The following is a 17,115-nucleotide window of genomic DNA, read 5'->3' as shown; positions in this document are numbered from 1 at the left end:
TGGAGGAAGACTGGGACAGATACTAGCTCAGGGCTAATCTTCCTCAAGCAAAAAGCAAGGAAGACTTGCATTAGATGTTAGCTCAGGGCTAATCTTCCTCAGCAAAAATAAAATAAAATAAAATAGATGGGAGATACAAGAGGCTTTGCTCAATGAGTGATATTATCTGACATACATAAAAATAATCTCTCTGTCCTCTCTGACCGTCAGGAGGCTCAGGGTCAAAGTAGGGAGATCAATTAGGAGGTTCTTCAAAAAATAAATCAGATGACTCTGACCAATTTGGTGCAGTTGAGGTGATAAGCTGTCAGATTTAGAAGGCAGGACCTGCAGGATTTCCTGATGCATTAATTGTAGTGTGTGAAGTGGGGAAAACAGGAAAGAGCAGATTTTGGGGGGTTTGGGGAGAAACGGGATAAGATCAGGAGCTCAGTTTTGAACAAGTAATATTTGGTACCTTATTAAATATCCAGTGAAGACTAAATAGATGCTAAAGCTAAACTGACATAAGAGAGTTCAGCTCTAAGGCATTTGATGTAAGAGGAGTAGGGTTATAATCATCAAAAAACAAATATTTATTAAACTTTTTTTATGTGTCAAACGCAGTACTAGGTCCTGGAATGTAATGTTAATAAGATATAAGATTAATAAAATCTCAAAGCATAAGATGGTTTATAGTTCATGATATAGGTGACTTAGTTATATGGCCCTCACAAACATGCAATCTTGAAAAGAGGAATACTTGATCCGTTACCACATTGTTACAACTATACCTAGAAGTTTTATTTAGTTGGCCATCCTCTTAAAGGGGGTTTGGCTTTTTCATGGCTTGGCCTCCTAAAACTTCTGTTAAGGTAGACTATTCTAAAGAAGGCTATACTCGCAGCTCTTATTGGCATTTAATGTCCCTTGTTCTTTTCGTTTCTTCTTACTGATAAATTCAAGCAGTGAGTTGTATTCAAAGGGTGCTGCCTTCCTGGTATAGTATACACAAGGTGGTTGGCGTTGGTGTTTTCTGAGTTAAACAGTAGTACCTGAAGGGTGAATTAATCACTGGGCTTTTTTGTTCCGTCTTTGAGTGTTGTGTACTTTTTGTACTGATGTTTTGACATCTGATATTCTCTTAATAACGCTGCATGGGGTTTTTTGAACGACCTATGAAGGCACTGAGTAAAGTAAATAACATTTCTAATAATTCAACTACTCAGACAAAGGCAGGAGCTTTTTGTTTTGTTTTTTTTTTTTTTCGGTGTTTTAGGTCTTCAGGATGCATTTGAGAATGTATTATAGCTGCCATTTTTCCCATTATGGAAGACTGCTGTGCCGAACGTTCGTGGTTGATACTCAATCACAGCATCTTTCCTTTGAGTCAAAGAAGAGAGCAAATAGCCCTCTGTTCAGGGACCTGGGTAGCACTAACCACTCTCCACTCTCAAATAGTAAAGTAATTTAAGCTATCAGAGCTTCAACACTGCTTTAGTAGCGTCCCCTGGAGAACAAAGCAGTTAAAGCAAAATTTCATGTGGTTTTCTTTCATGATTTGAGCTCCTTCCGAGAAATATATCTAGAGTTATGCAGCAATATTTCGAAACTGTTTCATTGGCAGTGTTCTAGCAGAGTTCTTTATCAAGTAACAACTGTGAAATCGTGTCTGACAATATGAGAAGTGCTATGATTCCGGCTACAGCATGGTGGCTCACCTGTAAGAATAATTTCCACATTTAGAATAATCTTTGTATGAAGTTTGTATAAAATATAAAAGTATGAAGTTTGAATAAAGACAAATAAAAATAGAAAACCTGGATATGTATGTATTTTTAAGGTGAGCTAACAGTTTGGGAGACAACTAAATGTGGTAACTTACATCATAAAACCAAAATCAATGTGTGTGATCTACGCAATTGAAAAAGGTGTTAATTAGAAAAACATCTTTTTTTCAGCTAAAAACTTTCCCCATGCACATATTGTACTTCTAGTGCTTATGTATATATCCCTAAAATTTGTGCCTTTTAAAATTTTACGTAAATGGTGTCATACTGTATAGATCCCTTTGCCACTAGCATTTTTAAAAGTCTAATATTAGATTTTTAAGAAGTATCTATGTTTGTGACTATGAAACTAGAGCACTGATTTTCACTGCTCTTTAGAGTATCATTCTGTAAGTTAGCCATTATTTGTTTATTTATTCCCCTATTGAAGAGAGTTATGTCTTTAGGGATTTTAAGAAACCTCCAAAGAAAAGAGGAATTGACAGTCGTAGACAATTTCTCAACTCTGCTCCAACAGCTTGGCACCCTGATGTGTTGGGCCACTGTAAATTCTAAAGCTTCACAGAACTGGGTTTGGGAGAGGATAGAAGTAGAGTTTTGAATCTTAGAATAAAAACGGAAATGAGATAGTGGACAGAGCAAGGAAGATGGCTGGTATGGAGCTCACAGGAGTATTTTAACAGAGTCCAAAAAACGCAGTTTCGGTAAAGAAGTCTTCATGAGCTTTTTCTTTTTCTTAGCTCTACTATCTTTTTTATGCTGCTATCAGCTATAGTAATTCTGAATGCTTATTTTCCATCTGTGTATAACAGGCTCTATTCATGCAAAACCCTTCAAGGATCAAACTTCCTGATCTCCTTAAGCCAGTCAATATGAATATAAATCCAGTGAATATCCTCATTCTTTTAGATCTTCCATGAAATAAATGGTACACATATGTGGCTGTTCATCAGAATTAACTGGAGATCTTTGTAAAAATACATACTTTTATGAACTCAGCCTTGGAAATTCTGATAAAGGATTTATAGGACAGAGGAATTGTATTTTTTTATAAAAATCCCTGTGATTCAAAAAGCATTTCAGCTAAGACACCACTTCCCTAAGTGCATAGCTTAATTTTTTAAATAGAGTATTCCCTAGTAGGGGTTGTCAAAAATTAGTCTAAAAAAGTGATATGGGTTAAAAACAAAAGGTTTTTCCTTGAAATCTTTGGTGAGAATTAAGTTGATTTGCTTCAACTATTTATATCCTGAAAATATATGTAGCTAAGAAAGGTGCAAAAACTACTGAGACCGTGAATATCAAACTGATTCACACCTCAGAGAAAAGATAAAAAGCTTTACCTATGGATAGAAAACCCAAATAAGAGAACTTATTCACTGTCTGTGTGGAGGATATTTAGTACATTATTAAAATCATGTGTCATGAATCCAGGCCCTTATAAAACTTTTTAATTGGTTATGCATAATTGCAACTTATGATTTTTCTGTTGTGTTTCCAGCACAGTGATGCGGTCCATGACCTTCTTCTGGATGTGATCACATGGGTTGGAATTTTGCTGTCCCTTGTTTGTCTCCTGATTTGCATCTTCACATTTTGCTTTTTCCGTGGGCTCCAGAGTGACCGTAATACCATCCACAAGAACCTCTGCATCAGCCTCTTTGTAGCAGAACTGCTCTTCCTGATAGGGATCAACCGAACGGACCAACCAGTAAGGAGCTGACATTGATATTACTCCAGAATTTCTCCACTTCCAGCTGTTCAATACTAGAAATATTCATGTCTGAAAATATCCTCTCTTCCAGTTGTCTAAGATAAATACTAATTTTCAGATCTTATTCAGTTTTCCCTTTCTCATGTCCCATTGTCATAAAGAGGCGGGGAATGTTATGGATGTATGAATGTACATTTCTTCAGAAATTCTCTTCATCTACTTGGCTGCTGTTTATCTGCTTGCCTGTTTAAAGAACTTTGTCTCTTCATTAGTCTTTTTTTCCTTTAATTTTTAAATTACAGAGCTGAATATTGAGGAAAGTGAAATAAAATCATCCGGGGGAATGGAGGAGGATCTTTTCTAACAGATATAATTGTTATTTTTTGAAGTTTATAATATGCTTTTAAAACATAATGGTTATTATATTTAAAATTGCGTGTCTAAAATGAATTTTTTAATTGTCATATTTTGAAAAATAGTTCAAACTGTAGTTCGTTTTTAGAATATGTAAAGTCTTCCCAAATTTTGTCTGTCACTTTGTATTTGCTCAAGTTCTGTTCTCATCTTTACGTGTTAACTTCGTACTTTACTACTGTCTACATTTAATCATGTCAAGAAGGGAAGGGAGAGAGGGAGGGAAGAAAGAAACAGCACTAGCCAACTGTTCTTGGTAAAACCAAATGAAAATTATGAATAACAGATAGCATCTAATATGTTGCACAAACTTCATGCTCACTTATAATTTTTGTGAGGCCCTTTCTATTTACTTAAGATTCGTGCACACAGGGCAAGTTTGTTCTCATGACTAAAACTGCAAATGAAAAGAAAACTTTCATTTTTTAGAAGATTTGTAGGCATAATAAATAATTCCTTCACTTATGCTGTTCTCTGGTATATGTCCATATGTATGGAGGACTTTAGAATAAAAATGCAGTTGGCTTCATGTTTGTGATTACACATTCATGATTAATGGCTGGAAAGGGTACAATTATGACGATTATACTTTTAATTGGTATCATGCACAAATGTGACAGCTTTTCCCATAAATGCATACATATGAATAAGCAATCAAAGTGCACATTTCTTCTCCCCAAAAAAGTAAAGGCTTCTGATAACAAAAATTAATAGTTGAAGTTCTAACTCTAAAAAGCAAGAAGTGGAAAACTGTGATTTTTCCAAGAAGAAATCATTTTAATCTCTTGTTAACCTGCAATTCAAATGCTTTTTGATTTCTTTTCATTTAAAAACCTTATTCTTATTTTTGTTTCCGGATGTTACATATGGTATGACAAATTTCACCAAATGTGGCATACTGCACAAAACTAATTTCTGACAAGTAGCATAAGAAACAATGATTGGTATGAAAAACTTGGGTAGAATGCAGCTCAGCCCAACTTGTCTTTACTGTTGTTGCTGGATGGGTGTCCTCTTCCTGCATCCCACGTAATGGTTAGGCTCTGCTTTCTCTCTAGACCCCCTCACATTTGACTTCCTTATCTCCCCTTCATTGTCATCCTTCTAACCCAATGAAATTGACTGGCCCTTTGTCTCATTTCTCAAGGATCATACTCAGCAATGAATCCATCCTCATCTGATCATTTCTATAAATTTGTTGCCCTTCTCTAGCAGGAGCTATAGTTTTTAGGTAGGATTTCTTAGAAAAACTGAAGAAATCCAGAGGACTAACCATTTCAGGAACTGACATAAGAAAATGAATGTATGGTCATCTAAAGCTTGTGGTAACTTAGAAACTTTGCCAACATAAGGGGGTCTGCCCTTTTTTGGGGGGGAAGATTAGCCCTGAGCTAACATCCTCCACCAATCCTCCCCTTTTTGCTGAGAAAGACTGGCCTTGAGCTAACATTCCTGCCCATCTTCCTCTACTTTATATGTGGGACACCTGCCACAGCATGGCTTGACAAGCAGTGCATAGGTCTCCACCCAGGATCTGAACTGGCAAACCCTGGGCCACTGAAACGGAATGTGTGAACTTAACCACTGTGCCACCAGGCCGGCTGGCTGCCTTTTTTTGACCAAGTTTGTCTAGACTAACATTTAGTACGATAATAAAAAATGAGAGAAAGAAAACAATTCTGGAACACTTTATTTTAACCAGACTTACTTTCATACTTGTGCACCGTGAACTTCCCAATGCCACCTTAAATCCTTTCTGAAACAAAGTAGGGAAGAAATAAACAAGCAATTAATAATAATTAATCCACAATTAATTATATTATTTAGTTTTAAGAGCTTTTAGTCTCCTTGTTTTTAATGTTTCTCTTTCATTTACAATTGAAGAACTTAATATGTTAGTACACATGTGATTATCACCAAGAAAAAGATCTATTTTAAAACCTTTAGACTAATCTTAGTAATAATTATCAATGGGCGCTTATTAGAACTTTTTCCTAAATGTTATGATCTCTTCGTATTATAATGCTATGCTGTCATCCATAAGCCATTATTAATAAAATGTTAAATACAGTTTTCAAGGTAGGTTATATTAAGTTTTGATATCTGAATTTTAAGAATCATGTCTACATTGTTCTTTTGCAGACCTATTTTATTACTGCAGTCTTGATAAATAGTTTAATTTTGTGGCAGTTGATGATGTATCATTTGGTAATTATTTGGCTGAATTGTTGTTCCTTTTTTAGATTGCCTGTGCGGTTTTTGCTGCACTCTTACATTTCTTCTTCCTGGCTGCCTTCACCTGGATGTTCCTGGAGGGCGTGCAGCTCTATATCATGCTGGTGGAGGTTTTTGAGAGTGAACATTCCCGCAGGAAATATTTTTACCTGGTTGGCTATGGGATGCCTGCGCTCATTGTGGCTGTGTCAGCCGCAGTAGACTACAGGAGTTATGGAACAGATAAAGTGTGAGTTTATGTTTTCTTTCCATTTTTTCTCTCTTTTTAAATCTGTTTGAAATAAAATCTTTGGATTTCCTTGGAAATTAAGATCTTTATATCACCTCACAGCAATAAATAATATAACTGGAAAAGCAAATGTAATTCAACTCATGATTTTACTTTTGTTATGATGTAAAAAGAGAAAAAAATCCCTGAGAGTCAGTATGATGCCATTTTAAAACAGCCTAATTTTTCCACATCTGTGTCTTAACCTTGCGTAGTTATAAAGAGATGATCATTTTAATATTTTTCAGAGCCTTGAGACATTTGTTAAATGAAGAACTAGCTATATTGAAAACTGGGTATTCAGAGGCCGGTGTAATCTCTGACATTAATGGCTTCTCTTCTTCCTAACCTGTCAGTTCTAGTCACTGGAAACACATTTATAGCATTAATAGGAAGATAGACTATAAGAGCAGGGGCAGCTTGTGTTTTTCCTTTGTTTTTTCCTATTGGGGTATAGTGATGAATTTTATTTTCAACATACCTTCAAATTGCTGAGACATACACATAGGGATGTCCAGCATACTGGAAAGGAATTCAGCGAAAAATATTTTTATAATCCACAGCAGTGTAACAGTTAGGATCCTAAGAATGGATGAAAGTTTCAATAGAAAAAGATTAGAAACAAGACCAAGATGAATCTCTGATGAATACCCACATTTAAGACACAGATTAAAGAGGAAAAATAAAAATAGAGGAAGAGAAGAGATGACTAAAGCCTTGAAAGTGAACCATGAGGAAAGTGAGAAGAAAGTTTCAAGAGGGTGATTCAAAACACCACCCATGGTGTTTTAAAATGTCAAAGGTAATTCAAGTAAGATAAGCTCTGAGGAAAAATCATTTGCCCTTTGCAGCAACTATTTTGATAAAGTGCTGGAAGCAGAAGCCAAATTGGAAGGTGTGAAAAGATAAGTCAGTGGCGAGAAGGTAGAGTGTTCAAGTATTATCTACACCCTGAAAATGTCTGCTTGAGAAATAGTGAAAATATTAACTTGTAATCACAGTGATGAAGAAGAATTTTAAAAAGTGAAGTCCCTAGAATGTCGAGGGTGGGAAGAATCAAGATAATAGGAGACTAATAGAGAGAAAATATCTTATGCCTCATTTGTATTATATATATAGGTTGAATGAAAGGGAAAAGTTGTAGGGGGATAGAAAGGTATAAGATTAGGAAAACCTTGATTTAGAACTGAAAGTGGCCTTAGAATTCACTTAGTCCAAGGCATTAATTTTACAGATCAAAAAAATCAAGAACCATATAAATTAATTGCCTTGCCTGTGGTTATGGTGCCAGACAATGGCAGACGTGTGATAAAACAAGTCAGGTTTATTTCCACTAAACTAGGATGTTTTTAAAATAGTAAAATGACCTCTCCTGGGGTGAGTGTGAAGGAAAGTACAGATAAGATAAATTTCAAAGCGGAGGGACTTTTCCATCAAGTAGGAGATGCTGACTCTTGCTGAGTGAATAGGTGAGGTCACATTGAGAGGACAGGAGATTTGAAAAGCTCTGAAATGAGCACTATGGAAAAATGTGTTAAGGTGCCAATTAAACATTAATACAAAGATTTCCAAGCAGTAGTGAAGGCTCAGATGAGGTTAGATACATCAATTTGCACAGAAGGTAATAAGCCAAATTTCATGACTTTCCACCAGCAATCAGCAGCCTGAATATGCTGCCAATAAAGCAGCTCGCTTCCCAGAAGAGAGGATTCATAAGGTGGGAATGACAAGAAAAGGACTCCAGGAGTATTGGGAGCATAGTTAAAATAGAATATGTATTTGTGCAGAGGCACCAACAATGTCAGTAAAAGAAGACCGTCTCATTTCTGTCGAATTTTTTTCTGGAGTACAGTCACAGGCTATATAAAGCCATTTGTCTAAATGTAACTAATAGGAATTATTTCTTAATATAACCTTTATGAATTGTGATCAAATCTGTGTTCATTTTCCCAGTGACAACTGTGGAGCAGATTAGGATTAGATAAAAAATTATCTGGGTTTGCCTCTAAAGACATCTTAGGGGAGAGGGATTAGGTAGGTCATAGGATCTTTAAAACTAACTTTCATTGATATAATTCACATACCACAGAATTCAGTCTTTTAAAGTATACAGTTCAATCATTTTTAGTACATTCACAGTGGTATGCACCCATAACCACTATCTAATTTTAGCACATTTTCATCACCCTAAAAAGAAACCCATTAGTGGTCATTCCCCTTAGATCATAGGACTGTCATTTTCATTAATGCATTTCTCCTCGAAGAAATTAAATTGGATGCTACCATTATTTGTGACCTTATATGACTTCAAATATTGTTCTTAAGTAGCTCAGTTTTGCTCTCTTGCAGTTCTTCATTTGCATTTATTTTTGTTTTATGTTGATATTTTTCTCTTTAGATATTTGCAGATTTTCCTGTTACTGAAATGACTCAACTTATTTGCTTTGTGTTTTAGTCATTTATTTTGACACAAATGTCATTTTCTGGATAGTAGGAATCCATCTTTTCTTAGAATCAATAATATGTGGTCTCTTGTGACTTTGTTAAAGCTTTGGCCATCGTTGTTTGAATTTCCTGCACCATAACTGGAAGCTCTCCTTTACTGTCGTTAGTACTGTGTGGAATAGAGGCTAATTTATTGCCCAGGCACTGATTTAAAACAAGCCTTAATTATAGTTCAGTTTCGCAATTATGGTTTTTCCTAACAGAGAGAAACAAAACAGATATAGAGAAAGGGGAGGGTAGATGAAAGAGGGAGAGAAAAGGATAGGGAAAATTGCATTAAAATTCTGTCACAGGCAGGCAGAAAGCATTTAGAGTCGCGTTTGTACATTTTAAAATAAATTGTCCACAGACAGACTTTCAGAATACGTGAAAAAAATGTTTAACTTCTACCCTTTGGGAATTCATCCAACCCAATATCTATACAGTGCTATTTGGCCCTTTGAAGGAGCCCATGTTGAAAAAAAGAAATATTATTCAGTCATTTGTATTTACTTGAGAAGCTGAAAAGAACGGGTCATGTTTCCATCAGGACTTTCATCAAGATATCTTCTAAGAAAAATATAAGCAACGAATTTTTATACAACTTGAAGGATTTCTGCATATAAATTATATATCTTGTAAGGATTTCTGCATATAGAATTATATATCTTGTTCCTTATTAGCAAATCTTTGATGTTCCAGTTTTTGTTACTGTTGTTTGTTGCTTTTATTTTATTTCAAATGGCATTTCCCTCTCCGTGCTTATCATATGATTCTTTGTTTTCATGTAAGTCTACTATCTCAAGTTTTGGGAGTCTTTTTCTTTTTTCTTTTCTTTTTTTCTTTTCTTTTTTGCCAGTATTACCTTCTAATGTGCTACATTGATTTTATTTTAATACTAATATATATAGTTCACAGTCTTAAATAAACTGGAATTAGCCAGAATTCAGAGACATTTTGTCAGCCATTTTTAATAAATTCTTATTAAGCTCAATACAAAAATTGTAAATTTTTGTGTCTGGCAAGTCTGTGTCACTTATTTTTGGAACTTTATTACTATTAAATTTTTACTCCTCAGTCTCAATCACTTAGAGTACATCTAGAATAAAACCATTAAATATATGTTACAATAATCCAAATAGTAGACATTTCTTCCTTTTCTCTCTTCTTAATATACTTAATTGTATTTTATTATACTGACGATGAGGTTTGATTTCTGAAACCTTTAATAATAATGGTGATAGTTTACATTTCCAAAAAATAGAGAATCATATCAATGGTAGGAGATAAAATTGTTTTTGTAGGTTAAATAAATGTTATTTTGGTACAGATAGATGTAACTATCATATTCCATCTGGCTGCTGGATTAGCGTGTGTTTTTCTATGAAATGTTATTAGGGCTGTTGAGTTGATTATTACGTACAAAACACATACTCACACACAAAGCATACATAATTTGATTTTGAGAAGTTTGCTTATTTTGCCATCAATTTGCAATGCTTGTAAGAGAATCTTATTATTTTCTGATGTTTATGAAATCTTTTTATCTGTACTGACATTATTCTCGAGAATGTACTTAGAATTACGTTTAGTACTATAATTAGACATTTAAAAAATCCAATTAAAAGACCAATACAGTCATTTTTTAAAAAAAATAACTCTCAGCTAGTGGAACACAGGTCTAAATTGCAGTGTTAACAATGGGCATTTATTCCATTTTGTCTCTGTTTTCATAGCTTCTCTTAGTTTCTCTTATCCTGCTATTCATATGGATATTTAGCACAGCCAGCCAGTGTGCTACTGTCAGAAGATAAAGGCTGGCATTGACTTAACGATAATTCAAACAGGACTGATTTGGAAATTCAGTGCTAAATACTTTGATTTTATGACCTGAAACTAATCAGTTCATTTAAACTTTAATTACCTCAATATTACCAAAAATGCAAACTGAACAGTTCATTTTTATTTAAAGAAAAAACTCAAATTTATAGTTTATAGCGCTTTCCTCACAATCTAAGTACACAATGACAGAAGCCATCGTTAGCATGGTGGATAGATTGGAAAAGGATTGGAAGTACGTTCCAGGAGGATGGAGGGTACTGGGAGGAAGTACAGCCCAAGAATCACCTAAGAGTTCAAGATGGGCTTGAAAATTGGTAAGGGATTTCTGGAAGATGTAGCTTAGGTCATGAACATTTATAATAGATCAGGATATCCTTGAGTACTAGAATCGATAGCCAAGCTCTTAAAAATAATTGAAATAAAATTTTATGATCTGAAAATTATTATAAATCATCTATTAAGTCTTAGATTTGTCTCTGTAGCTCACTAGTTTAAGAACAGCTCTAAAAGAGGTCATTTTCCCTCTGCCAGTTAAAAGCCCCCAAATTTCTTTATTTTCATTTCATTATCTAAGTAGCATAATCATTTGGGTAGAAAAGTGATTATTGACTTTTAAAAATACCAAATTACGGAATTATTCAAGAAAGATCCTAGCAAAGGAACATTGAACTGGACAGTATCTGCAAATTATATGCACAGGTTTATGTAGTACATTTCACAATTTCTTAGCTCTTCAACTCACTGATAGAAAATTCTATATTCATTTGGAGTGTTTCTCTAAGCATATTATCATATGATGTTGTAAAATGTTGTTTCTTGTAACATTTCATTGACATGAAGCATTTACCTTGTTGAACATATTATCTCCAGGTTTATTGGACTCTAACATGACCAGTGGGAAATAGTACAGATAATGAAGTGTTTCTCATTAATATATCAAGATAATCATTCAATATGCATGTGGGGAGTGCTGTGTATATTTACATGTTATTTTATTAAAGGCCAAGAGCATTTTTCACATGTATGTGTATATTTTACGTGTACTGGAGATTGAGGTCTTATTGTGTCATCATTTTATTACCCAGGAACCCTATGATTGCACAGAAAAATTATCACCATATGTAGGAATTTTGGGCTGAGAGTAATTTTTCTGTTAAGGAGTTAGCCATACCGAAAGTATATCAGAGAACATCAGGACTTCTCTCTTGTTATTATCAAATGTGATTAAATGTTGGCCTTAAAGTTGAATGTTAAACATGAGTTCTTATTGGAACCAAGGAAATATGATAACTTCCACATCTAGAGATCACTTTATATCATAACTTCACCCACTAGAAGGTTGCAATTAAAAAGACAGATATTAACACGTTGGTGAGGATGTGGAAAAATTAGAGTCTTCATATTTTGCTGGTGGCAGTATAAAATGGTGCAGCTAGCTACTTTGGAAAACAATTTGACAGATCTTCAAAATGTTAAATATAGTTATCATATGCTGGTATGATATAGTATCATACCATATCGTATCATATCATATCATAGCAGCCATTCCACTCCTAGGTATTTACCTAAGAAAAATGAAAACATAGATTTACTCAAAAACTTGTATATAGCAGCATTGTTATATTAGCCAAAAAGTGGAAACACCCAATATCCATCAACTGATGAAAAGATAAATAAAATACGGTACAGTCATGTGCCACATGACAACATTTCTGTCAATGATGGACCACGTATGTGACAGGGTCCTGTAATGTATAGCCTAGGCGTGTAGCAGGCTGTACCATTGAGGTTTGTGTAAGTATTGTAGGGGAGGAAGAAATTTCCCTCTACCCTTCTAGGTTCTTCTGGCTGGTCTAAGAGTTAAATTGACATGAGACAAATTAACAGGAAAAAAACAAACAAAAGTTTAATAAGATGCATACATGGGAGAAACCCAGGAAAACTGAGTAACTCACTAAAATGGGCAAATCTCTCAGCTTAAATACCCATCCTCAGCTAAAGACAAAAGAAGATGTAGAGGTGGGGAGAGTCAGGGACTTCACAGGGAAGGAAGGTAATTCACAGGTAGGTGAAAAGGAGCAAACTTTTGGAAAACAAGTCTTTGGCCACACAGAAACAGAACAACACGGAGGGGAGCCCAACAAACAGGCTTTTCTAGGTTACCCCCTGTCTACCACTTAGTTCATGTTATGCTAAGGTGATAGCTCACTTCCTGAGACAGGTGTTTTATCTGAATTCTTTTAGACAGCTAAAGGGGAGATAACTAGAAAAACTTTGAGTCCTTTGTTTCTTAAAAGTAATCAACCTAAGATAATCCTCATTTAAAGAGACACATTTTGAGGTGGCAAATTTTGTTCCTGACGTTCAGTACACACTGTGATGTTCACATGACAAAATTCTCATAACGAGTCCCTGTCATTAAATGACACATTACTGTATATCTATATGATGGATTATTATGTGGAAGTGAAAATGAATGAAGCATTGATACATTCTACGAAGTGAATATACCTTAAAAACATTATGTTAAGTGAAAGAATCCAGTCACAAAAGACTGCACATTGTATGATGCCATTTATCTGAAATGTTCAGAATAGGCAAATCTTTAGAGACAAAAAGTATAGTGGTTGCTAGGACTGGGAAGAGAGTGGGGAAGCCCTTGGGAGTGAATATGGTAGAGACAATGGAAAGTGACTGTAGATGGGCACAGGGTTTCATTGTAGTGCCATGAAAATATTCTAAAGTTAGATTATGGTAATGATTTTGAAACTTTTAAATATACTAAAAACTATTGACTTGTACACTTTAAATGGATGATTTACAGTATATATAAATTATATTGCAATAAATCTCTTTACTAACTAAAATTTTTGCTAACTTATCAAGAGCTGACCTTATATTTAGAAAGATATAATATTTTTACTTGAGACATGCTTCAGCAATCTGGGCTTTAAGTACAGTATATAAATTTTTCATCTATTCATTGAGAATTTATGACTGTCCACAAAGCTATAGCTTTTATTTATTTTATAATTTTTATCTTTATTCTCTTTGAGAAACACATTGTGGCCCCAGGGACTTTGGAGTTAAGTAGACTGGAATAAAATTCAGGTTGAACTAATTATTAGCCATGTGGCTGTGGGCAAGTCACTTATTTTCCCTGAGTTTCACTTTCTAATCTGTCATGTGGGGGTTGTTATATACGTACCTTGCAAGACTATTGCAAAGTTTGAAACTATGTGTTTGTGACTGTGTGTATGAGTATATACATATGTATATGTGTGTGCATATATATGTATAAAAATTTAAGTATCTATGTATATAAAGTGGCATATATAAACATTTATTAAGTTAGAGCTATTATTAATACTGGTACTATTATTTGGCTGATACAAATGAAGGAATACAAACTTTATGATTAGTAACATTGTTTTAATTATAAAATGAATTGTATTAAAATCATCCATTTATAAGAGTAGTGATCACAGTTCCTAATGCTACTGCCTCCTGTTAATTTAAACAACATGGGACCATTGGAATTATTCCAACACTTAGTATTAATAAATTATAACAGCGCTATTCTTACCACTGTCGTCCACCATAAAAATGTAGGATGGGGCTGGCCCCGTAGCATGGTGGTTAAGTTTGGCATGCTTCACTTTGGCAGCTGGGGTTCGTGGGTTCAGATCCCAGGCGCAGACCTACACCACTAGTCAGCCATGCTGTGGCGGTGACCAACATACAAAATATAGGAAGATTGGCACAGATGTTAGCTCAGGGCTACTCTTCCTCAAGCAAAAAAAGAGGAAGATTGGCAACAGATGTTAGCTTAGGGTGAATCTTCCTCAGCAAAAAAAAAAAAAAGTAAGATGTATTTTACTGAAGAAATAGTGAAACCCTTATTTAAAAAAAATAACATTGAGAACATGAAGACAACATAACCTATATTTGATGTATTAGAGCCAGTGTAGAATTCTAATGTTCAAAATTGTAGCTAAATCACCAATGCTAGTCTTGACTACTATTGATCGCACTCCATTCCTGTATTACTCTGTCAACCTTTTTTCCAGTTCATGCACTTGCTCACAAAATGTTTCAAGATTAGATGCATGAGTGTGCTGTGATCAAAATGGCATTAAAGAAATTTTTAGACATATTACGTAGTGAGCTTATTATACTTCACGTTTGTATCTGTCTCTTTTCCTCTTCTCTTCCTTCTTTCTTGCCCCAATTCTCATTATTCCTTCTTTTCTCTGTCAAGCTTGCCAGATATATGTAGTACAAATATAGAGAGATCTCCATATGGTGCAGGGAAAAGAAGATTATATAGTTCACAAACTCTTGTAAACAACCTGATATAATGAAGCCTTATAAATTTCATGTTCTAATAATAACCAAGGATTTTGTCTATGATTTAGGGTCCTGAAAAAATTAAGCAAATACACTTGCTAATTTATAGTACTTTGAAAAACTTGTTAATAGTCAGATGTCTACTTTGATAAGAGTGTATTAAACAGGCAACAAAACAGAATGTATCCTAAAGTATTTTAAGGTCACCACATTAAACATGCTAACTTTGAATAAAAACTACACTCTGATAGTGTTACTGGTATCTAAAAGCATTTTAAAACATGTTTCATGTGATATTTATATATGTTGCACAACTGGCCTTACCATTTTTCTAAATACAGAATCATGTGCTTTTAAAATAACTAATGATAATAAAATGATGAGTAGTTTAATATTAGAAGAGAGTAAACCTTAGAAGTATGATTTTCTATGGTCCTGTTTTGAGAAAGTAATTTAGTTCATTATTTTATTTTTCTCTTTTCTGATTAAACATGAAGGTGGTACTTGTTGGATTGGTAATTGACATTTTTATGGAAGACTGATCCAGATATCCACATCTTTATTATTTAATTTGTAATGATGTTTCCTATATTTTGGAAGACAATAATTCTGAAAAAGAGTAATAATTTATTCTTATCATTAGCACAAGAGTATTCTTTAGAGTATTCAACCAATAAACTTGTATTAATGCAGTGTCTTCATCACATATGTAACAATATCTGCTGCTGTTATAATTAGTAAAAAATGCTACAAAAAGAATTTTAATGACATTTTTATATTAGATAAGTGAAAAAGTCAAGGTTTTGTTATATGACAAGTGCTCCTCTGAACTCCAGAATATATCTGGTATCATAAGATTTTTCAGTATTGCTTCAAATAAACGTGTAGTATCGTCAGAATACACTTGCTTTTTCAACTGCAGGTCATCTCTTGTTACAGTACTATTATAAACATAACTTACAGTTTTATGCATGTGACAGAATTTCTTTTTTAAAAAAGAAATTGGCATAACTTAGAAATTAAACAAGAATGGCCTATTAAAATTAGTGATTTCACAAATTAAATGTTGCTTGGTAGATAAAAGCAATTTTCAGATAAATCTTATTCTTCAATAGCGGGTCTATCTGGCCATTTGCAGACTGGACTTTATTTTTCTTAGTGCAGTAAGTTGTTCCTGCAGTATTTGTTTTACTAATCTAGCCTGGTCTCGCCTTAACCAGTGGTTTTGCATTGTATCCAAGCGGCATTGAATCACCTAGGCTTATAGAATGCTATAAAGTGCAATATATGTGCCTAGGCATGCAATACACACCCCACGTAACATAATATACATGTAATATACACTCCTTCACCTTAATGCCAGAGTGAATTGTTTCAGCATTGACACATGGAATTCAGGGCGGGAATCATGCAAACTTTTAAGGTAGTTAATGGGAAAGATGGGAAATACAGAAAGCCTTGAGAAATTCAGCATGTGGCCAAAAACAACAGCAGGTGTGGCCATATGGCAATCAAATTAGAAAAAGGATTCTTGCCACACTGCCTTCCAGAAGATAGTCAAGCCCAGGCGGCCCTCATGGAGGGATGATTTACTCAGTACATTTTAAGTGTTTCATATTGCCTCTTTCACTGTTCAATTCTGAAGGGAATTTAAATTTATTGTACCAAAGAGATAGTGAAGAATTTTCTTGAGGAATAAAAATAATAACTTTCAAAGTAATTGCATGTCCACATTTAGAGATCACTATGCCAAAAGCACATTTATTTGCAAATAAAGCATTTGCTAAGCTGAGACTGTTTTCAAAAAGGTAAAGCATTGTAAGGCTAACATTTAATGACGTTATTTTATTTTAACAAAACATTTGGTGATATTAAAGTTTTAAAATTCCATACTTAGTCCAAGATACTCTGTAACAATATAACTAAAATTATTTCTTTAAGAAGTCGTTAGCCTGTAGAATAACATCTTTTAGAAGTTCTTGAAGCACGTTTTCCTTTAAAAAGAATTTGCTAAAAATGTGTTTTAGTTCTCAGATTAG

At 34.2% G+C, this 17,115-nt stretch overlaps 1 protein-coding gene across 32 annotated transcripts in view; it reads left to right on the top strand.

Annotated features, from left to right (window-relative positions):
* ADGRL3 (adhesion G protein-coupled receptor L3) overlaps positions 1-17,115 on the top strand; it is a 798,980-nt gene that overhangs the window by 673,935 nt on the left and 107,930 nt on the right. For all 32 annotated transcript variants that reach the window (XM_070505775.1, XM_070505772.1, XM_070505777.1 and 29 more), the window contains 2 exons: positions 3,271-3,480; positions 6,141-6,361. In XM_070505775.1, the coding sequence (XP_070361876.1) occupies positions 3,271-3,480; positions 6,141-6,361 (431 nt within the window). The remainder of the gene's footprint in view (positions 1-3,270; positions 3,481-6,140; positions 6,362-17,115) is intronic.

The sequence above is a fragment of the Equus asinus genome, chromosome 3 (assembly GCF_041296235.1).
Source record: "Equus asinus isolate D_3611 breed Donkey chromosome 3, EquAss-T2T_v2, whole genome shotgun sequence".
Classification (NCBI taxonomy): Eukaryota; Metazoa; Chordata; class Mammalia; order Perissodactyla; family Equidae; genus Equus; species Equus asinus.
Note: the sequence above shows the minus strand (reverse complement) of the source record. Positions and strands in the feature narration are given on the sequence as shown.